Raw genomic sequence first — 22,512 nt, forward strand, 5'->3', positions numbered from 1 at the left:
CAAAGCCCCCCATCCAAACAACGACTATCACCACTGCAGGTCAGGGGGGGAAATCCATTTTTATTTTTCTCATCTACAACTGTCTCCTTTATTTTATAGTACGGTCCATTGATGACTGCTTCCATTTGATGGATCCACGAGAGTCCCTCAGAGCTGGTATTTTTGGAGCAGCTCGCTTTGCCACGCCCGTTTCTTGTTGGGGAACGAGGCGGGCACTCGGATTCTCCGAAAGTCCTCAATGCATTTGCCCAGCTCCAACTGCAGAGCCTTCCTCTCTTCGCCGGGAGGCGGCGGGCCACGCTCCAGCCCGTTCTCCTCAACGCCCACCTGCTTCGCCTCCTCCAGCTTCTGGAGGGGCTTGGAGAAGTCCAAGGTGGTGGGCCGGGGCGGGCCACACTCTTCAGGGGCCTCCGGCCACGGCAAGGACCCCCAAGATCCCCTGGTTTCCGGGAGGGGGTCTTGATCCGGAGGAGGGGGCAAAGCCGGATCTGGGTCGGGGGAGAAGTTGGCGGAAGAGAAAGGTCTCTCCTGGGTGGCCTCCTTGGAGCTCTGGGGTAGGTCTGGTGGGGCCGGTTCAGTGGCGGCCCTGGCTGGGAGCACGGGGGATCTTTTGAGGGTGGTGGTGGTGGGGTGCTCCGTGGCAGTTGGCGGGGCGGTTGGTGTGGTGCTGGTGGAGATGGTGGACGCTGGAGGAGAGAAGAAGGAGGAAGAAACAGCAGGAGAAGGAGGAGGAGAGGAGGAGAAGAAGAGATGAGTAAATAATAACCCACTCCTCCTACTTCTTTGTAACCCCCAGCCTCTAGCCTGCCTTCACTCCCAGCAGGGGAGGGCTTTAGCTTCTTACTGTTCCTTATGCCCAAGACTGGCGCATCTTTATTCTTTGAGGAGGGCATCCCATGGGTCTTAGCCGGAAGCCTTGAACTTCAGATATTCAAACGCACCTGTAACCAGCTTCCTGCCATGCGATTTCCTCCTCTTGAGAATCTTTTGGCCGTCTACTGCGTTTCTTTCTCCCAATTTAAACTCTAAAAGGGTGATTTTCTTGAGCATCTCACCTGGAAGCACGGATGCCGCATCTGTCCAGAGGTCCAAAATGGGCTCAGAGGAAGAGGCGAGGCTTTTCCGGACGTCCTTCTCTGTTCCCACCGGTGCTGCAGAAGGCAGCTGAGCCACGCTGAGCCAGAGGCTTCCTGGGGGGGGGGGTATAAATAATAATAAATTACTACTACTACTACTACTGAGAGAGAGAGGACTAAGACGAGCATCTCCCTCCCCAACTTTATTTCCAAGTTGCTGAAAATACATGTAACCAACGATCGTCGTATCCAGGCATGTCCAACTTGAAGTCTGCTGCGATCTACAATCCAATATCAAAACTGGCAGGGACCAACCACGGTAGATTGTTGTTGTTGTTGTTGTTAGGGATAAGGGTTAGAGATAGGGATAGGAGTTAGGGACAGGTATTAGGGATAGCCCCTTCATGGATCACTGCCTTGCCCCCCTTCATGGATCACTGCCTTGCCGTGGCAAAGGGGCTTGAATAACTCAGAGAAGCTATGAACTATGCCAAGGAGGGCACCCAAGATGAACAGGTCATAGTGGAGAGTTTTGACCAAACGTGATCCACCTGGAGGAGGAACTGGCAAGCCACTCCAGTATCCCTGCAAAGAAAACTCCATGAACAAAGACAACAGGCATATAAAAGTTATGATGCTGGAAGATGAGCCCCTCAGGTCGGAAGGTGTCCAACATGCTACTGAAGAAGAGCAAAGGACAAGTACAAGTAGATTCAGAGCTGATGAAGCGGCTGGGCTAAAGCCGAAAGGATGCTCAGTTGCGGATATGCCTGGAAGCGAAAGGAAAGTCCAATGCTGTAAAGAAAAATATTGCATAGGAACCTGGAATGTAAGAACCATGAACCTAGGTAAGTTGGATGTGGTCAAAAATGAGATGGCAAGAATAAATTGACATCCTGGGCATCAGTGAACTAAAATGGACGGGAATGGGCAAATTCAGTTTGGATGACTATCATATCTACTACTGTGGGCAAGAAACCCGTAAAAGAAATGGAGTGGCTCTCATAGTCAACAAAAGAGTGGCAAAAGCTGTACTGGGATGCAATCTCAAAAATGAAAGAATGATCTCGATACGAATCCAAGGCAGACCTTTTAACATCACAGTAATCCAAGTTTATGCACCAACTACTGGTGCTGAAGAAACTGAAATTGACCAGTTCTATGAAGACTTACAAGACCTTATAGAAGTGACGCCAAAGAAGGATGTTCTTCTCATTATAGGGGATTGGAATGCTAAATTAGGGAATCAAGAGATAAAAGGAACAACTGGCAAGTTTGGCCTTGGAGATCAAAACGAAGCAGGGCAAAGGCTAATAGAGTTCTACCAAGAGAACAAGCTGGTCATCACAAACACTCTTTTCTAACAACACAAGAGACGACTCTACACATGGACATCACCAGATGGGCAGCATCGAAATCAGATTGATTATATTCTCTGCAGCCAAAGATGGAGAAGCTCTATACAGTCAGCAAAAACAAGACCAGGAGCTGACTGGAACTTAGCGGACGAGGAGGTTAAGACGGTAATGACCCATTGGGCCAGAGATCTTGGCCGTAATATTTATTACGAAGAGTGGGAAAAACTCTGGAAACAACATCTAAAATTTACGGCCTGTGTGACACTTAAGGAGAACCTAATGAAAATGTTTTATCGCTGGTACCTGACTCCGGTTAAGTTAGCCAAAATGTATGGATCCTGCAACAAATGCTGGAAATGTAAGATAAGGGAAGGTACGTTCTACCATATGTGGTGGGAATGCCCAAAGGTCACAAGGTTCTGGGAGAGTATATATGATGAAATGAAAAAAATGTTAAGATATACCTTCAATAAAAGACCAGAGGCGTTCTTGTTAGGTCTGGTAGGGAAAGAAATTAAGAAAAAAGACTACAAATTGTTCCAATACGCAACAACGGCAGCAAGGGTCTTAATAGCAAAAAATTGGAAGCAGGAGAGTATCCCAACAACGGAGGAATGGAGAAGTAAATTATTAGAATATGTGGAGATGGACAGGATGACATGTAAAATTAGATATACAAAAGATCAGAGGTTTGTGGAAAACTGGGAAAGTTTTACGAAATATCTGAAAAGTCTAATCGATGAACAGACAACACTAGTAGGTCTCCAAGAAGCTCTGTAAGAGAAAAGGGTAAAGCTAATAGAAAATGGATAGATGAGAATGACTTATGGCTTTGCAAATATGGAAATGCGGATTTATTGTTTAATGTTATTTCGGACGATTCGTGAAACGACTGAAGGAAGTCAACTCTTTTCTTTTCTTTAAGTGACAGATACGAGTTTTGAATAAGTTTGTTATGTATTTTGACTTTTGGAAACTAATAAAAATTATGCATGAAAAAAAAAAAAAAAAAGACCAGGAGCTGACTGTGGCTCAGATCATCAGCTTCTTATAGCAAAATTCAAGCTTAAACTGAAGAAAGTAGGAAAAACCACTGGGCTGGTAAGATACAATCTAAACCAAATCCCTTATGAATACACAGTGAGGAACAGGTTTAAGGATTTAGATTTGGTGGACAGAGTACCTGAAGAACTATGGGTGGAAGCTCACAACATTATACAGGAGGCAGCAACAAAAACCATCCCAATGAAAAAGAAATGCAAGAAAGCAAAGTGGCTGTCCAATGAGGCCTTACAAATAGCGGGGGAGAGAAGGCAAGCAAAATGCAAGGGAGATAGTGAAAGATACAGGAAATTGAATGCAGATTTCCAAAAAATAGCAAGGAGAGACAAGAAGGCCTTCTTAAACAAGCAATGCAAAGAAATAGAGGAAAACAACAGAATGGAAAGAACCAGAGATCTGTTCAAGAAAATTGGATATATGAAAGGAACATTTCGTACAAAGATTACCATAATAAAGGACAAAAGTGGTAAGGACCTAACAGAAGCAGAAGACATCAAGAAGAGGTGGCAAGAATACACAGAGGAATTATACCAGAAGGATATGGATGTCTCGTACACCCCAGGTAGTGTGGTTGCTGACCTTGAGCCAGACATCCTGGAGAGTGAAGTCAAATGGGCCTTAGAAAGCACTGCAAATAACAAGCCCAGTGGAAGTGATGGTATTCCAGCTGAAGTATTTAAAATTTTAAAAGATGATGCCGTTAAGGTGCTACACTCAATATGCCAGCAAGTTTGGAAAACTCAGCAGTGGCCAGAGGATTGGAGAAGATCAGTCTACATCCCAATCCCAAAGAAGGGCAGTGCCAAAGAATGCTCCAACGACCGCACAATTGGACTCATTTCACACGCTAGCAAAGTTATGCTTAAAATTCTACAAGGAAGGCTCAAGCAGTATGTGGACCGAGAACTCCCAGAAGTGCAAGCTGGATTTAGAAGAGGCAGAGGAACCAGAGACCAAACTGCAAACATGCGCTGGATTATGGAGAAAGCTAGAGAGTTCCAGAAAGACATCTACTTCTGCTTCATTGACTATGCAAAAGCCTTTGACTGTGTCGACCACAGCAAACTATGGCAAGTTCTTAAAGAAATGGGAGTGCCTGGTCACCTCATCTGTCTCCTGAGAAATCTCTATTTCGGACAAGAAGGTACAGTTAGAACTGGATATGGAACAACTGATTGGTTCAAAATTGGGAAAGGAGTACGACAAGGCTGTATATCGTCTCCCTGCTTATTTAACTTATATGCAGAATTCATCATGCGAAAGGCTGGGCTGGATGAATCCCTAGCCGGAATTAAGATTGCCGGAAGAAATATCAACAACCTGAGATATGCAGATGACACAACCTTGATGGCAGAAAGTGAGGAGGAATTAAAGAACCTTTTAATGAGGGTGAAAGAGGAGAGCGCAAAATATGGTCTGAAGCTCAACATCAAAAAAACAAAGATCATGGCAACTGGTCCCATCACCTCCTGGCAAATAGAAGGGGAAGAAATGGAGGCAGTGAGAGATTTTACTTTCTTGGGCTCCATGATCACTGCAGATGGTGACAGCAGCCACGAAATTAAAAGACGCCTGCTTCTTGGGAGAAAAGCAATGACAAACTTAGATAGCATCTTAAAAAGTAGAGACATCACCTTGCCAACAAAGGTCCGTATAGTAAAAGCCATGGTTTTCCCTGTAGTGATGTATGGAAGTGAAAGCTGGACCATAAAGAAGGCTGATTGCCGAAGAATTGATGCTTTTGAATTATGGTGCTGGAGGAGAGTGTCGAGAGTCCCATGGACTGTAAGAAGATCAAACCTATCCATTCTTAAGGAAATCAGCCCTGAGTGCTCACTGGAAGGACTGATCGTGAAGCTGAGGCTCCAATACTTTGGCCACCTCATGAGAAGACTCCCTGGAAAAGACCCTGATGTTGGGGAAGATGGAGGGGAGGGCACAAGAAGAAGGGGACGACAGAGGACGAGATGGTTGGATAGTGTTCTTGAGGATACCAGCATGAGTTTGAGCAGACTGCGGGAGGCAGTGGAAGACAGAAGTGCCTGGCATGCTCTGGTCCATGGGGTCACAAAGAGTTGGACACGACTAAACGACTAAGCAACAACAACATAAACAACAACAACATTAGGGATAGGGTTATTATTATTATTATTCTCCAGCAGCTTGTCAGCAGGCCGAAGGAGCTATCCTGATGTGAGCGACTGATTTAAAGATTTAAAGATTTAAAATCTCAAGCTGTCGGCGGGGCTGCTAAGAGAGGGGCTTTTTTCCTCTTATAGCTCAGTCCCTTCTCTCAGGCTAATAGGATTATGGGAAGGCAGGAGAAGAAGTGGCCCCGGGGAAGCTGGAATGACCTACTAAAAACACTTGGCGGGTTGAACATGAGACCCAGGGTCTACATCTCTTTTAAGCCAGATTTTTCCTTAATTGAAAAGATCACTGTACACATTTAAAACCGCTGGCAGGAATGTGAAGGTGCTTGTTATGTCAAATTTCATTCTATCTTTATATGTGATTTGTATAATTATTTGGAAAACGCGGAGATGCAGTTAATTGTGGGATATGGTAAGAACTCGTGAAGGAAAGAAGGGAAGAGAGAGAGAGAGAGAGAGAGAGAGAGAGAGAGAGAGAGAAAGGAAGGAAGGAAGGAAGGAAGGAAGGAAGGAAGAAAGAAAGAAAGAAAGAAAGACACGGAGAGAGCGACAGAGAGAGAAAGAAAGAAAGAATCTGGCTTGCACTTTTTATAGAGACTTGAGAGAGAGAGAGAGAGAGAGAGAGAAAGAAAGAGAAAGAGAAAGAGGAACTCTTCTTACCTGGGAAATGGGGGTGTTCTCCTGACACCTTTTGGGAATCCTGACAAGCTGGAGGACCTGGAGGAAGGAAGAAAGGGAGAGAAAGTAATCAGCAAATGGCAGCTTTAGAGAAGATCAATCTCATAACATAACAATCTCCGATTTCAGTTCCAGCCGGCTGCTATTATTTAAATAAAGGCTGGATAGTGATTTTAGGAATTCCCGTTGCTGTTTTGAAACACACTGGTATCTTCTTCTTCTTGTATTAAATGCTTTATTGGAAATAATAATAATAATAATAATAATAATAATAATAATAATAATAATGTAATTTATTATTTCTACCCTGCCCATCTGCCTAGGTTTCCCCAACCCCTCTGGGGAAATTAAAGAAAAGTGTATGAAAACCTCAAACGAAAATACCAAAGAATATCAACATTTGCTCAATCCATTCTTGTTAAATTCCTATGACCTCCTGCCACTGAGGCATCAGATCAAGGCCTGCATTTTAAAATGAGCTTTAAAATATATTTGGAAATGTTTGTATGTTTTATGCCAGGCATAAAGCAGCTGGCTGGGTGCATTCGCAGATGTTTATCTTCCTAAACAGGGCCCCTCTGATCTATAGCAGTGCCTCAGGGTTGTAAAAGGAAATTACAGGCTGGGAGCAAAAGGTCACACTCACCATACAAATTACAGAATACAATCAAGCTGCAAAAACACTAATTAAGAGTTGGTAAATAGTAAAATTTATTGTAATACCATGTGCCTCCCATTAGACTTGAGCCACATCTTCCTAAGGTTAAAGGGCAAGAGCTAATAGAAACAGCAGCTGGCTTGAAAGGAGAGTTGTAAATTGAAGAAGTTGCTTTTAGAAACAGCAGCTGGCTTGAAAGGGGGGTATAGATCTAAGGGGTTGCTTTTAGATACTGTTTTTATTAAAGTTCCTTTTTACTTTGAAAAGGCCTTTCCTTCTAAAAATCTATGTTATGTATGAAATATGTTGGCTTAAATGTAATTATGCAAAGGATTTAGAAAGTAAGAAATGTTAGATTCTTATGTTAGATTCTTATTTCATTGATGGTTTGTGAGAAGGTGAACCCAAGATCTCTGTTTAAGATAAAAATTAAAACCATTAGCCATCTGTTTTGGAGTGAATAGGGCAATAGGGCAAAGATGATCTGATAATTAAGGTGCCTGGTCGAGGCAAATGTAAGATATATGGCTACTTGTCTGCCATTTATGGATAGAAGGAAATATAGCTCTTTGTCTCCCATAAAAGGTAATAGGAAATGGGTGTATCTTTTATGATTGGTTCTAGCAAACAGCCAATAGGAATTTCAACCAGGCTGATTGGACAGAGGCAGCCAAAGGAGGAGCAAGGGGGCTGGGCTGAGGGAATATAAGTACTGGCCATCAGGGCTGGAGTGGGCAGAGCTTTGGTAACCGTATACCACTGTGTCTCTCATTTATTTGTCCGACAAATAAATTATTATCTATTGCTGCGTTGAATATTTCATTCCAGCTAAGCGTTAACCACAAGTAGGGTGCTACACCACCTCACCATGTATTTCCTGATCTGATAAACTATTAATCTCTATTTTCTCCCTTTTTAGACTGCTTTTTCAAACATCAAAAAAGGCAAAAAATCAAAGTTATCTGTCTTAAAAAATAGACAACAAAAATTATCTCTATTTTCTTTTTAATAATTTTTGCCAATGTTATATTCTCTTATATTTGCACATCCAAACACAGGAGTTGTTCGAACATTGCCGCTGATGTCATCTTACTGCAATAATCCTCTAGTTATTTTCTGAACACGTCCCATTTTTGAATAAATCTCAGTATTACCTCTGTTTTTGTCATTTTTGCAAACTCCAATGACTTACTTTGCCACTCTCATTTTGTTGGGATTTTCTCTCCCTTCCAATTCGTTGCGATGAATATTCTTGCTGCTTCTGTCGCATACAAGAATATTCCTTTTTGCATTTTTTTGGTATGTCTGGGCCTGGAATCCCCAGGAGAAAATGGAAAACTGAATAAATATTATTATTATTATTTTAAAAAAATCAAATTGATGAAAGCCGCGTCAAGCCCATCACGCGCTTTCTTAGCATCCTATACCCTTTTAAAAAATGCTGGCTTTTCTAGGTTTTTTTTTATTGGGTTGTTGGTTTCGTTTTGATTTTATGCATTTGGTATTTTATGTAAACCACCCCGAGACCTTCGGGTATCAGGCAGTATGGAAATTAAATTAATAATAATAATAATAATAATAATAATAATAATAATAATACTTGTCTATGATTTGTGCTAGAACAAAGCAATGATCTTTAATAATAATAATAATAATAATAATAATAATAATAATAATAATAGGCAAAGTTAACAGAGAAACCAAGAAACTCTCCTGATCAAACCTTTATTAGAAAATGGGGCATGTATGAAAAATATCTCATGGATTATGCTAGGTAAATGGTGTCTGTGGCAGCTTTTGAAGAACTTCTGTGATCCAAGATCAGATATTATCGTCAAAATTCAACTGAGAGAACAGAAATACATAGTGCGTTAGACAAAGAAATGTTGAGAGACGATAGATGTTAGAACGTGATGTAATGGAACAAATATCCCAATTTTCCTTTTTGTTATGGACAAACCTGGTTTTACTTTTTTATTTCCCCCCCAAATCCGGACAATCTTTTATTTGTATCAGCCGCTAGCCATAGCATTAAAGTATTGAAGATAGAAGTTGAAACCTGATGGTACAAAATGCTTTTTGGAGGTTTACATCAACAATCAAATAATAGATCTTATAATAAATAAATAAATAAATAAATAAATAAATAAATAAATAAATAAATATAATACTTGTCTGTGAGACGTGCTAGAACAAAGCAATGATCCTAAATAATAAGAATAAGAATAATACTTGTCTAAGAGAGGTGCTAGAACAAAGCAGTGATCTTAATAATAATAATAATGATAATAATAATAATAATAATACTTGTCTATGAGATGTGCTAGAACAAAGAATGATCTTTAATAATAATAATAATAATAATAATAATAATAATAATAATAATAATAATAAAACAATAGGCAAAGTTAACAGAGAAACCGTGAAACCGCCCTGATCAAACCTTTATTAGAAAATGGGACATGTATAAAAAATCTCATGGATTATTGTAGTGATATGGTGTCTGTGGCGTCCACCATGTTGCCTCACTAGAAATCCCCGTATGATGTGTCTTGTGCAGTTGAACCAATCATGCAAGATTCATTCCCTATTCATAGATCTAGAACACTGACAATAGAAATCCAGGGACATGAAATGAAATCCAGGGATGGATTTGTAAACGCCGAGACTGTCCCTGGGAAATGCCGACATCTGGCCCCGGAAACGGGGGATTAGGCCCCCAAAACAGATTTTGGACATAAGGGGTGTCGGGAAAGGCATACGATATTGAACTTGCGTTACCCCCGTATACCCCTCCCCATTTGCGACGTGCTAGTGATGTCGTGATGATGTCTCAACGATGCTATGTGAAGTGTACAGTGTTACTTTGATTTAAGACCGTAATCCATTCCGGAAGTCTGGTCTTAAAACGAAGCAGACTTAAAACAAAGCATGCTTTCCCATAGAAAGTAATTGAAAATGGATTAATCCGTTCTAGACAATGGAAAACACATCTGCTAAGACAGCAATTTAACATGAATTTTACTGTCTAACGAGACCATATATCCATGAAATGAAGGCAATAATCAATGTAAAGGTAAAGGTACCCCTGACCACTACGTCCAGTCGTGGCCGACTCTGGGGTTGCGGCGCTCATCTCGCTTTATTGGCCAAGGGAGCCGGCGTACAGCTTCCGGGTCATGTGGCCAGCATGACTAAGCTGCTTCTGGCGAATCAGAGCAGCGCATGAAAACGCCGTTTACCTTCCTGCTGGAGTGGTATCTATTTATCTACTTGCACTTTGACGTGCTTTCGAACTGCTAGGTTGGCAGGTGCAGGGACCGAACAACAGGAGCTCACCCTGTCACAGGGATTCGAACTGCTGACCTTCTGATCGGCAAGTCCTAGGCTCTGTGGTTTAACCCACAGCGCCACTCGTGTCCCTATAATAATCAAAGTACTGTGCTATAAAGTAAATAAGACAGTAGTGTAGATGAAAAAAATTAACATTTTTTTCCCTTACGTGCACTGATGATAGTCATTGTTTGGATGGGGGGCTTTTATCCATTTCTGCAGCCAGACAATCAACCAGTTCCACACAGTCACAAAAACAAGTCACAAAAACGAAATCACAAGCCACAGTCACAGATCAGTCCCATAAAACGAAGTCACAGTCAAAAAGCTGAAAAAGCCACACAAACCAAAATGCAAAAAAAATAGCAAAAACTAAACCTCCAAATATCACCTCTGTGTTGCATGGGTGCTCGAGACTCAACAGCTGGCAGACTCAACAGGAAGCCTCTGATTAGCAGTGAGGGACTCAATTAACAAACGAAACACACTCAACAGGAACCAGATGATGAAAAGGAACCCCTAAAACAGCAGCCGGGCCCGACTTATATCAAAAAAATGACTCAGCCCGGAGCAGTCATTTCCGGGTTGCAATTGGACTTAGTACAAAACGGAGTTATAATAGACTGGACTTTAGTCAAGGTACCACTGTATTCTGGGGGGAAGAAGGAAGTTTTAAAAGTTGACATCGCCCCTTGCTCGGGGTTCTTACTCCTGGGGGGACCTGTGGCGCAACAGTAAGAATCATGGTCTACTGACCACTGTTTTGCTCCAAATTACCGGGCTGGGACTTCCTCCTTTTACTGACCGCATGGACCCATGGGGGACAGCTAGGCTGTCAAGGAGTCACTCACCCTGGAATTTCCCCCCTTTACATGACATATGCATGATGTATCTGTGATGGGTGTATGGTGCTTCCCCAGGGGAGAAAGGGAGAACTTTGTTCCCTTTGTTTGGGGTGCGAGTCCTGTTGCAACTGTCTTTCGAATCAAGACCACCGTTTTGCTCCTATATTCCTGGCAGGCATCTCGGTTTGGTGATCCGAGAGAATTCCCCTCGGCAAAATGGATACATCATCACAGACACACCCCACGTGTCACAGCGTCCAAGTCCATGATTCAGAGAAAGCCGGGGAGGACGGTTGCGCTACTCAGAAGGCTCCAGAGAGGGTTCGGTTCGGGAAGCGAGGGAGGAAAGGCCAGAGGGTTTGTTGGTTTGTCTACACTCTACAGGGAGGATCGAGGGAGGGTCGCTTTTGCGTGTTTGGGTTCGGCTCGGCCAGAGCGTCACTCACGGTAGAAGACGTATTCGGCGTATGAGGTCCAGATCTTGCCGTCCGCCGGCTCGATGGTGCAGGTCCCCGTCGAATTGCTGGCCACCATCTGGAACCCGGCGCCGGCCAGCCGGTCAAAGGCTTGCTCCAGGAATGTGAACTTGAGGTAGTAGCGGGACGTGTAGCGCCCCGGCGCCCGGTCGGGGTCCCGACTCTCGTTTAGCGCCTCACCGAAGACCTCCCTGGCCAGTGCTGTCTTGCCGCAGACCGTGATCCTTGCCACCCGGCGAAATTTGGCGTCTGCCTGACCATCCCGGCCCAGGGCGTACGAGCCCCGGTAGGCGATGGTGATGAAGCCGGGTATCCTTGTGCTTTGTCCGTCGTGCAAGATTCCCGGGGCGTCAGGCCCAGGGGAAAGTTCCTCGGAGTCACTTTGGCCCTCCTCATCTGAGTCCTGCTGGCCGGTTTTGGGCGCCAATGTCCGGGCCAGCTCAGGGAGTTGGAAGTACTCGGCTTCGCGCCGCAGCCGGCCCCTCTCCGGGAAGTTTTCCGGCAGCACGAGGCACCGGTCTCTCATGTAGTCGAGGATGTAGCGGAAGAGGAAGCCGTCTCGGTCGACGAAGACGCGGTTCTTGCTGTCGCGGGCCAAGGGCCGGGCACCGTTGTGGGCAAACATCTCCCAGAGCAACGAGTTAGGGACGCTCAGCAGAGTGCTGCGGCGAGTCAGGTAGACTTGACCGCCAACGTTCAGCTCCACAATCTCCGGGAAGTCTGAGCCGGGTTGGGCGCTGCCACCGCCGGGGTCTGCCAAGGCCATTTCCTACTCACCTGAAAAAGAACCAGCCAGAGAAGAGGCATTAGGGCGGCCAGATGCTGTGACCCGCAGGTCGTTCGAATGAACAAATGAATATTTGCGTCAGCCATCAGTCAGTGCTGGATTTATGTATAAGCTCAACAAGCTCTAGCTTAGGGCCCCACTCTCTTGGGGGGTCCCCGGAAAAATTTAAAAGAAAAACAACTGGATGTACATTTCCAAAATATAAGATAAAAAAACAAATAAAAGTATTTTAATTTAGATCATGTTTGTGTGCTGTTTGTATACACAGTATACAGTACAATGAATTGCAATAAAATTATACAATTGAATGGGTATTGGGTAGATGCATTAATATAATTAGTCCTGTTGAATAATTTTTTTATGGACAGGCGTGTATAGTATTGGCATTATTTATGAATGGGACATATTACTAGAAATACCATATTTTACACTCACTAAGTGTCACAAGGACACAAAGGTCTGCTGTCCCCATGAACAGTGTGGCCTACAATGGTGATATTGATACTATATAAAAAAACGCCATCAAACCTCACTCTGCTTGTCAATATTCGGAGGATGCCAGCAAGGCCGAACCTTTCTGTAAAAAAGGCTTTTCTTATTCCTTTTTGTTTATTTATTTATTTTATTTATTATTTTATTATTCCAGCGCCAAGGGCCTTCTGGCGGTTCCCTCACTGCGGGAAGCGAAGTTACAGGGATCCAGGCAAAGGGCCTTCTCTGTAGTGGCACGCCCACCCACCAGATGTCAAAGGAAAAAACAAAAAAAAACTACCAGACTTTTAGGAGACATCTGAAGGACGCCGTGTTTAGGGAAGCTTTTAATATCTGAAGGACTATTGTATTTTAATATTTTGTTGGAAGCTGTCCAGAGTGGCTGGGGATATGCAGCCAGATGGGCAGGGTAGAAATGATAAATTATTATTATTATTCCAAATAGGAAACTGCCTTGTATTAACTACAATTGCATTGTACAGGTTATAACACTTAATTCCACATTAATAAAGATATTTATAATTATTAGTCATTTGCCTCATAGATCATCAATTATTCTTTCATGTTATAACACATTTCTAGAGACTAAACTAAGAGTCTTTGTAAATGGTGTTATTGCCCAGTGGGTTTGCATTATTAAGTTTATGAATAAAAATAATTCAGCACATGTGGATTTAAACGCCCAGCCACCCCCACCCTGCCCTCCGCCTTGAGCCGGCCTGCAAAAGAGCCACGTGTCCCGTCGTCACGTGTGATCTACAAAGAGCCAAGTCTCCCAAGAAGGGGGGATTTTGCGCCGCGTCCCAAGCGGCTCCCCCCCTCGGGTCACTTGGTTCCTCGCGCAGGATGCGGCCGTACCCGTCGGAACGCCCTGACGCGCGCACGGTCTCCGGGCAGGCGAAAGGGTGCAGCGCGCGTGTGAATGGCGGCGAGCTTGGGGTGCCTTTCTTTCTTCCACCCAGGACTTGTGTGGCAGAGAGTTCCTGGCATCCTGCGGCGCAAAAGACCCCGTGGGAAAGAGCTGGGGAAGACCGAGGGGGCGCCGGTTTGGGCCCACATGCTCCTCCGCCGCCCCGCACCCACCCAGCAACTCCGAATTCTCTCCTTTCGGATCCTGCGGCGCCTGACTGCGCCAGACGCGCGTCCGTTCCCACCTTGCCAGCGACTGGTCCTCTCCAAAGCGAGCGCGCCCAAGCGGCACCCTAGGAACCGCCGCGGGTGCTCATCCCGCCTCGGCCCCCCTCCTACTGGAGCCGCTACCCCCGCTCCACACCGGTTTGGGATCATATTCCCCAACCCCCGCCACCACCGAATTCTCTCCTTTCGGATGCGCCAAACGCGCGTCCGGTCCCACCTTTCCTACCGATCCTCTCCAAAGCGAGCGCGCCCACGCGGCAGCCTAGGATTTGCCGCCGCTGCTCTTCCCTCCTTGCCTCCCCTCACGGGAGCGTCTAGCCCCGCGCCGCCCCCGAGCCGGGCGCATCCAGAATGGGGAGCCAGGAGGGATGGAGAGGCGCGCCGTGCGACTCAGCGGCGAGGGCGCGTAGATGGCTAGCGGCCTGCAAGGTCCACGCTCCGCGCTCGCCCCCGCGACCCCGGCGCGCCTCCTCTAGCCCCCAGCCCGGTCTGGCCCCGTTTTTATCCGCTGTAAGCCTCGGCAGCCCCCCCTCGCCCCCTCCGCTCGATGACGGCAGGCTCGGGGGCGGAGGCGCATCATCCAACAGTCGCCTCGGGTACCCAAAGAGGGCAGCCGAGCGCTCGCTTTTCTCCGCGCTAACTGGGCTAGGACTAGGGGTTACGGATAGGGATAGGGGTTTAGGATAGCAATTAGAGATGTACAAAATTTTATTTATTTTATAGCTCAGTCTCTGGAGGATCACTTTGGTTTGAGGGATCAGCGGTCTCGTTAGAGGATAATTCACCTTCAAATGGCAGTTTTCAGAAAAATCTTTAAAAACCAATTTAATATTTTTTTAAAAAACACTTCATTGAATTTTAAAAATCCGAGTTTCATTTTAAAAATCTGTGTCCTGGGCATGGAAATCGTTTCCTTTCAGGTGATGGGAATGGCCACCCATTTATCATCTCCCAGGATTTTTTTATTTTATAGTATGGTCCATGGAGGATCGCTTTTGTTTTAGGGAGCAAAATTAGAGAGCAAATTCTTTTTAAAAGTAAAATAAAAAAAATATTGCATTTTTTCTTAATTTATAAACAATAATCAAAAAAGGGTGAAAATAAATTAATCCTTACACCCACATATATAAAAATAAAGTAATGCATTTAAGAAAAGATGGAAAAGAAAAAGAATATGAAAGATTTTTTTCATTTGACGGATTGACAGTCTCATTAGAGAGCAAAATTATTTTTTTACAAAATAGTCTATTGCATTTTTTAAAAATTTACAAACAATAACAAAAAAGTGAAAATAAATTAATATTTATACCCACATACGCGAGAAATAAAGTAATTTTGTTTAAGAAAAAAGGGGAAAGGAAAATAATATAAAAGATTGCTTTTGTTTGAGGGATTGACGGTCTCTTTAGAGAGCAAAATCCTTTTTTTTTAAAAGAATCCTTAGTGCATTTTAAAAAATATTTTTTTAGAAACAATAAGGGACGCAGGTGGCGCTGTGGGTTAAACCACAGAGCCTAGGACTTGCGGATCAGAAGGTCGGTGGTTCGAATCCCCGCGAAGGGGTGAGCTTCCGTTGCTCGGTCCCTGCTCCTGCCCACCTAGCAGTTCGAAAGCACCTCAAAGTGCAAGTAGCTAAATAGGTACCGCTCCGGCGGGAAGGTAAACAGCGTTTTCATGCGCTGCTCTGATTCGCCAGAAGCAGCTTAGTCATGCTGGCCACATGACGCAGAAGCTGTCCACCAGGCTCCCTCGGCCAGTAAAGCGAGATAAGCGCCGCAATCCCAGAGTCGGCCATGACTGGACCTAATGATCAGGGGTCCCTTTACCCTTACCTTTTAACTGTCCTAAAGGGTGAAAATGAATTAATCCTTACACCCATGTATACCAAAAATAAAGTAATGCGTTTAAGGAAAAAATGGAAATGAAAAGAATAGGACAGAACATACTGATAAAAGAAAAAGAAAAAAATACACAGAATCGAGAGTAAAATTATTTTTAAAAAATCTTTATTGCATTTTTTTTGACAAACAATAACAAAAAAAGAGGTGAAAATGAATTACTGTACTGTTTTTAATATTCAGTTGGAAGCCGCCCAGAGTGGCTGGGGAAACCCAGCCAGATGGGCGGGGTATAAATAATAAATTATTATTATGATGATGATTATTTCGCAGGGAAACTGCCCAGCTCTGCATTTTAGCCACCAGAAGTTCAATCTCTGGGTGGGGAAGGATTTGAATCCAGAACCCACGGGCTAACCCCTGGATCTTTGGACATCTGCCTTGTTACAAGAGATGCCTCTGGAACAGCTGGTGGAACACCTGAAGGTTAGGATAGGGGCTGCAATGAATTCTTTTTTAAAAATTGGATTTTTAAAATTTATTTTTTAAAAAATAAAATTTATTTTAAATAACATTTTTGTTATTGTTATTAGATGTTGAATCTTACTATCAGGTTCTGGTGTTTCTTGTGGTTTTTTGTTTAACTTTAAGTGTTATTTTTAACAATGAATGGAATAGTTGTAACACTTAAAATCTATTTTTTTAAAAAGGTGTTGGAAATTATTATTATTATTGTGATGTTGTGAATGGCCCTTGATGGAATTTCAGCCTCCCCCCCCCCCCCAAATTCGCTTTCTTACTGGTTTGTGGGGTCAGCATTGAAGAAGGCCCAGCGGCCAAAACTGGGGCGCTTAGCCCCATAAAATCGTTTACAGTGGTGCCTCGCAAGACGAAATTAATTCGTTCCGCAATTCTCTTCGTCTTGCAGCGCGCCCAGGCTTCGCGGATCTCTCTGCCAGCAGCGGCAGCTCTGCCGCTGCTGGCGGAGACTTGCCGGCATCCCGAAGCCTGCGCGCAGCGCGCCCAGGCTTCGCGGATCTCTCTGCCAGCAGCGGCAGCTCTGCCGCTGCTGGCGGAGACTTGCCGGCGTCCCGAAGCCTGAGCGCAGCGCGCCCAGGCTTCGCGGATCTCTCTGCCAGCAGCGGCAGCTCTGCCGCTGCTGGCGGAGACTTGCCGGCATCCCGAAGCCTGCGCGCAGCGCGCCCAGGCTTCGCGGATCTCTCTGCCAGCAGCGGCAGCTCTGCCGCTGCTGGCGGAGACTTGCCGGCATCCCGAAGCCTGAGCGCAGCGCGCCCAGGCTTCGCGGATCTCTCTGCCAGCAGCGGCAGCTCTGCCGCTGCTGGCGGAGACTTGCCGGCATCTCGAAGCCTGCGCGCAGCGCGCCCAGGCTTCGCGGATCTCTCTGCCAGCAGCGGCAGCTCTGCCGCTGCTGGCGGAGACTTGCCCGGAGATTTCCCTATGGGCTTTCGTCTTGCGAAGCAAGCCCATAGGGGAATTCGTCTTGCAAGGCAAATCGCGGACGAAAAAACCTTTCGTCTAGCGAGTTTTTTGTCTTGCGAGGCATTCGTCTTGCGGGGCACTACTGTATTTCCGAGACCCAGACCATAATCTGCTGGAAGTCTGCCGCTACAGTGGGACCGACATATGGAATTTCCAATTTTCCAGAAATACTGTAATCGAAAGAGGCACTGAATGACTATCAAAAATGTATCACTTAATGAATGAATGCATGCATAAATCTTTGCGTCAGCCCTCGCCCATCGCAACAAAACAACAATACGAATGAACGAATCTTGATTTGCCTCAGCCCTCGGCCATCGCTTTCCCGCCCTTTCCCCCCTTCCCGCCGGCCCTTGCGCGCGGCACCCCTCAGCCTTTCGCTGAGGCGAACCGAGTGTCCTCCAGAGCGCGTGCGCGTCAGCCGATGGAGCGCGCGCATTTCTTTCGCAGAGGCGAGTGTCCTTCAGAGCGCATGCGCGCCAGCAGACGGAGCGCGCGCATTTCCTTAGGTGAGGCGCCGAGTGTACTCCAGTGCGCATGCGCGCCGTCCAATCTACTGCAGTGTGTTGGCTTTCTCGCGGAGGAGGGATACACGCGGGGGAAGGATACAGCCGTTTCGGCTTCTCTAGCCCGGGATACTTCGGCGTCTCGCCTCCCTTCTTCTTTTCAACTTCTCATCCGGCGGCAGGGAAGCGCGCCGCCCCCCCTCCGAGGCGCGGGAAGCGGTGGGACTACATTGTCCCTACATTGTCGAAAGGAGATCCGGTTCTGGCTAGCGCTTTCCTCCGCGCGCGCCCCGACCGCCATTTCGCAAGTTGCCGCTGCCGCTGCCGGACGGGGAGTTGAGTCGCCGGAGCCATGGCAGCCTCCGTGGGCAACGTTGCCGACAGCACAGGTACTGGAGGAGAAGGAGGCGCTTAGCCCCTCAGGGGAGAGCCACGAGGCGCGCGCGAGTCCCCGGATGTGACGGAGGTCTTTCCCCTCAGGCGGCCGGCCTGGGCCCGGTAGGCCCGAGCGCCTTTTGGGCCCCGAAAGGGCGCAGAGCGGCGAAGGAGCCTCTCCGTCGGGGTCGGACTGAGGAGGAGGAGGAGGCCGGGGGGAGGAGGCTTGGCCCCCGACGGGGAGAGGGCCGGCCCGCGGTGGGGGTGTGGCGGGTGGCGCCGCCTTGGCTGCCCCCGGAGGCTGAGGCCCTCCAGCTGTTTTGGGACTACACCACCCATCATCCCTAGCTAGCAGGACCAGTGGCCAGGGAGGATGGGAATTGTGGCCTCAAGTCATCTGGAATTCGCCTATGCCTGGTCTAGTGACAACCACAACAACAATTGATGGTGATGATTATAAATTAATTATTTATACCCCGCCCATCTGCTTTTTAAAAATAATAATAATTTTTATTCATTTGACATGCAGTCTTATTGCATGACCTCATGTCCTCGTATCAAATCTCTTTGGCTCTGCTGAGCCTCCCACCCGATGGTTTTTACAAACTTCCATTCTGCCTCCTATGCATTTCACGTCCTTTCCTATTCTTGTGATGTTGTTCCTGAAGTTATTCCATTATGCATCCTGAATTCGATCCCAGTTTCCTCTGGCAAATCTTCAGATCACCCTGCTAATGATGTTGATTGCTTACAGTTGTCTTTCAAATGTAATGTAAATTTATTCCAGTCTTTGTGGAAGGCTTGCTGGTTCCGGATTCTTCCCTGTCAGTTTCACCTATACCAGGCATGGCCAAACTTGACCCTCCAGCTGTTTTGGGATTATAATTCCCATTATCCCTGACCACTGGTCCTGTTAGCTAGGGATGATGGGAGTTGTAGTCCCAAAACAGCTGGAGGGCTGAGTTTGGGGATGCTTAACCTATCCCCTGCCCATCTGGCTGGATTTCCCCAGCCACTCTGGGCGGCTCCCAGCAAAATATTAAAATACCCATTTTGTCTGGCTGCAAATCTTGCTTTTTAGGGGATCTTCTTTTCACTAAGCCAAATAAATAGGAGTAGGAGAGGCGCTCTTGCTTCTTTCCGCTCTCTTATTGTTTGCTCTCTCTCTTTCACGCTTGTTTTGACGCGGGTGATGCACAAGGAGAGCCTGTGTTGAGTTCACTTTGCCTATAGAACCTATGCCCAGTAGGCCTGAAAGAACGTCTCCACCCTGGAGGCCAGGGTTCCTTTCCAGAGGGCCTTTCCAGGGAACCAGGCAGAGGGCCTTCTTGGTGTTGGTCCCCCGCCCTGTGGAATGCCCTCCCATCAGATGTCGAGGAAATCAAGAATTAAAGAAATGGGGGGGGGGGGATACAGTCTTATACATGGAAAAATACAGTCACTAGGCAGGGTAGCAGCTGTTTGTTGGGGTGGGCGGGCAGCCTCTGTGCCTATCTGCAGCCCTGGAACCCAGCTTGACCAAACCACCCCCTGGGGCAAATAGATAAGCAGATTTACGCTTCTTAGATCTGCTCATCTGGGGTTGCTGAATATCCTAAATTACCTGGCTGAAGACTGTTGGTTTATTGAGGAAAGACAGTCGCACAATCTAGTCCAGGGATCAGCAAACTTTCTAAGCTGACGCCCGATCTACTGTTCATCAGACCTGGGGGAGGGGGGACTAAAAAAAACTTGGGGGTGAGGAATGAACGAATTCCTATGCCCCACAAATCACCCAGAGATGCATTTTAAATAAAAGGACACATTCTACTAATGTAAAAACATGCTAATTCCCGGACAGTCCACGGGCCAAATTGAGAAGGTGATTGGCCTGGATCCAGCCCCTGGGCCTTAGTTTGCCTACCCATGATCTAGTATTTGGAGACCATTAGTGTTTGTTTTTTCTCTCCACCCCAAGCTGCACCTCTTTGTTCCTACCTCTATTGTGGACCGGCAAAGCGGGATGGAATTTTTTTACCGTTTTGTTATTTTCCTTAGAGAAATTTCCATTTCTAAAAATGCATTGCTTTGTAAAGAGGAAGCAGAATGAATGGATGTCAACCACATGAGGCAGTTCAGATTCACTTTTTGGAGATCATTATCCACAGCAAGCATGTACTGTATAGTGCTGTACGAAACTCAGGTGTTCTCAGCTCCTAGTAGATTAGGGGCACTGGAAAACCTTTGCATTCAAAATTTCCCAGAAAACTCAGATTAATTACCATATTTTTCGCACCATAGGACACACCGGACAATAGGACGCACTTTGTTTTAGAGGGGGGAGAACAAGAAAAAAAAATTCTCCCCCTCTCTGCCCAGCGCCCCTTCAGTGAAGCGGTAGGAGGCGCTGCACAGAGAGGGGGAGAACTTTCCCCCTCTTGTTTTCCCGCTCTAAAACCAGGTGCCGTTTAAGGTGCGTTCAGGTGGCTACCTTGGAAGCCTGGAGAGCGAGAGGGGTCGGTGTGCACTGACCCCTCTCGCTCTCCAGGCTTCAGGTTCCTTTCGACCTGCTCTTTGGGGCTGGCGGGGGGAAGCCCACCACCAGCCCCAAAGAGCAGGTCAGGGAGCAGTGGAAAGGCGCAGCGGAGAGGCTCCAGCCGGGAGAGGGTCGCGGGGCTATGGCTTCTTTAGCCCCGCGCGCGCTCTCCCGGCTGGGGAGGTGACACGGGGCTGTAGAGGTTCCTGCCATAGCCGCGCGTCACCTCTCCAGCTGGGAGAGGGTCGCGGGGCTATGGCATCTTCGCTCCATAGGACGCACACACATTTCCCCTTCATTTTTGAAGGGGAAAAAGTGTGTCCTATAGAGCGAAAAATACGGTACCTTCTATTTTGGAAATGTACATCCAGGTTTTTTTTCCTTTAATTTTTTTGGGGGCCCCCAGGAGAGTGGGGCTCTAAGTTAGAGCTTGTTTAGCTTATATGTAAATCCAGCACTAGCATAGAGAGAGAAATAGATAGATAAGATGGATGATAGATAAATAATAGATTGATAGATAGATTAAATAGATGATTGATTGATTGATTGATGATAGATAGTGGGCCGGATTTAGGTTTGATGAGGGCCTAAGCAACTGAAGGTAATGGGGCCCTTTCTGTGTCCAGCTGTCCTTTGTCAACAACAAATTGTTGCTGTTTTTTGTGTTGAATACATGCTAGATGGTAACTTATGGACCTGATAGGTATCTAAAGCCATTTGCACATCACAAATAGGAGCCGACACAACACCAAACACTGTTGTTGTGTGTCAGTTTTATTTTATTCGTTTTTTATCTTATATTTTGGAAATGTACATCCAGGGTTTTTCCCTTTAATGTTTTTGGGGCCCCCAAGAGAGGGGGGCCCTATGCTAGAGCTTGTTGAGCTAATACGTAAATCCGGCCCTGGGTGGTTTACTTGCAAAGGCCCTATGTAGGTAGTGTGACATGTGAATGTGATGTAGTCTAAATCTCAGCTCATACCCGAGTGCTGTGCCTGGTCATTGGCAGCACATGAAAATAAAAAAATATGTCTACGCAGTTGAAATTCAGCTCTAGGTGTCAACCTGCTCTGCTGATCTTGTTTACTGACCTCGTAATAAGTAGCCGGCTTGAAAGGAAAATTACAGAGAAGTCGATGTTGTGCTAGATTACATCCAGCCTGAATGATAGAGGTGATGGTCCTAACTCCTTAAGAAGCCATCTGCTCATTGCATATTCTCATTTAACTACAGCAGGCTTCCTCAAACTCGGCCCTCCAGATGTTTTTAGCCCACAACTCCCATGATCCCTAGCTAGCAGGACCAGTGGTCAGGGATGATGGGAATTGTAGTTTGAAAACATCTGGTGGGCCAAGTTTGAGGAAGCCTGAACTGTAGTGTGTGGTTGCTTTTGCTTTTGAACAAAAGAAACAGACATATTTGAAACACAGTTGCAGTCAGGGGTTCCACAAAGCCCCTCCCAGGAGCAGCAGAGAATATAGGTATAATTATCGTAATAATAATTTATTATTTCTACCCCGCCCATCTGGCTGGGTTTCCCCAGCCATTCTGGGTGGCTTCCAGCAGAAGATTAAAAATACCGTATTTTTCGCTCCATAGGGCGCACCGGATCATAGGGCGCACCTAGTTTTTTTTTGGGGGGGGGGAATAAAAAAAAATCCCCCCAGCCCCAAAGAGCAAAGAAGCCAAGACAACGAGCGGGATCCATCCTGCTTGCTGTCTT

The 22,512-nt window shown here is 46.1% G+C and overlaps 2 protein-coding genes across 7 annotated transcripts in view; one reads left to right on the top strand and one right to left on the bottom strand.

Moving 5' to 3' along the window:
• Positions 1 to 40: 40 nt before the first annotated feature.
• On the bottom strand, positions 41 to 15,689 carry LOC310698796 (BTB/POZ domain-containing protein KCTD16-like). Of its 5 annotated transcripts, none has more exons than XM_083486460.1 (5): positions 14,282 to 15,689; positions 11,610 to 12,416; positions 6,310 to 6,366; positions 1,056 to 1,190; positions 41 to 686 (listed from the first exon to the last, which is right to left on the bottom strand). In XM_083486460.1, the coding sequence occupies exons 2-5, from the start codon at positions 12,403 to 12,405 to the stop codon at positions 148 to 150; spliced, it is 1,527 nt and encodes a 508-aa protein (XP_083342586.1). In that variant the 5' UTR covers positions 12,406 to 12,416; positions 14,282 to 15,689; the 3' UTR covers positions 41 to 147. The 5 variants fall into 5 exon arrangements, with proteins under 5 accessions (XP_083342586.1, XP_083342584.1, XP_083342585.1 ...); XM_083486458.1 differs by having other exon boundaries at positions 14,273 to 15,689; XM_083486459.1 differs by lacking the exon at positions 14,282 to 15,689 and adding an exon at positions 14,073 to 14,251.
• A 2,239-nt stretch (positions 15,690 to 17,928) lies between these two features.
• LOC310698757 (UDP-N-acetylglucosamine--peptide N-acetylglucosaminyltransferase 110 kDa subunit) overlaps positions 17,929 to 22,512 on the top strand; it is a 77,918-nt gene continuing 73,334 nt past the window's right edge. Inside the window, exon 1 of one of the 2 annotated variants that reach the window (XM_083486302.1) lies at positions 17,929 to 18,288. In XM_083486302.1, coding sequence (XP_083342428.1) covers positions 18,252 to 18,288 — 37 coding nt within the window. In that variant the 5' untranslated portion in view covers positions 17,929 to 18,251. The remainder of the gene's footprint in view (positions 18,289 to 22,512) is intronic. The other variant, XM_083486301.1, reaches the window with a different exon arrangement.

Source organism: Podarcis liolepis, assembly GCF_965112155.1.
Source record: "Podarcis liolepis genome assembly, chromosome: Z".
Classification (NCBI taxonomy): domain Eukaryota; kingdom Metazoa; phylum Chordata; class Lepidosauria; order Squamata; family Lacertidae; genus Podarcis; species Podarcis liolepis.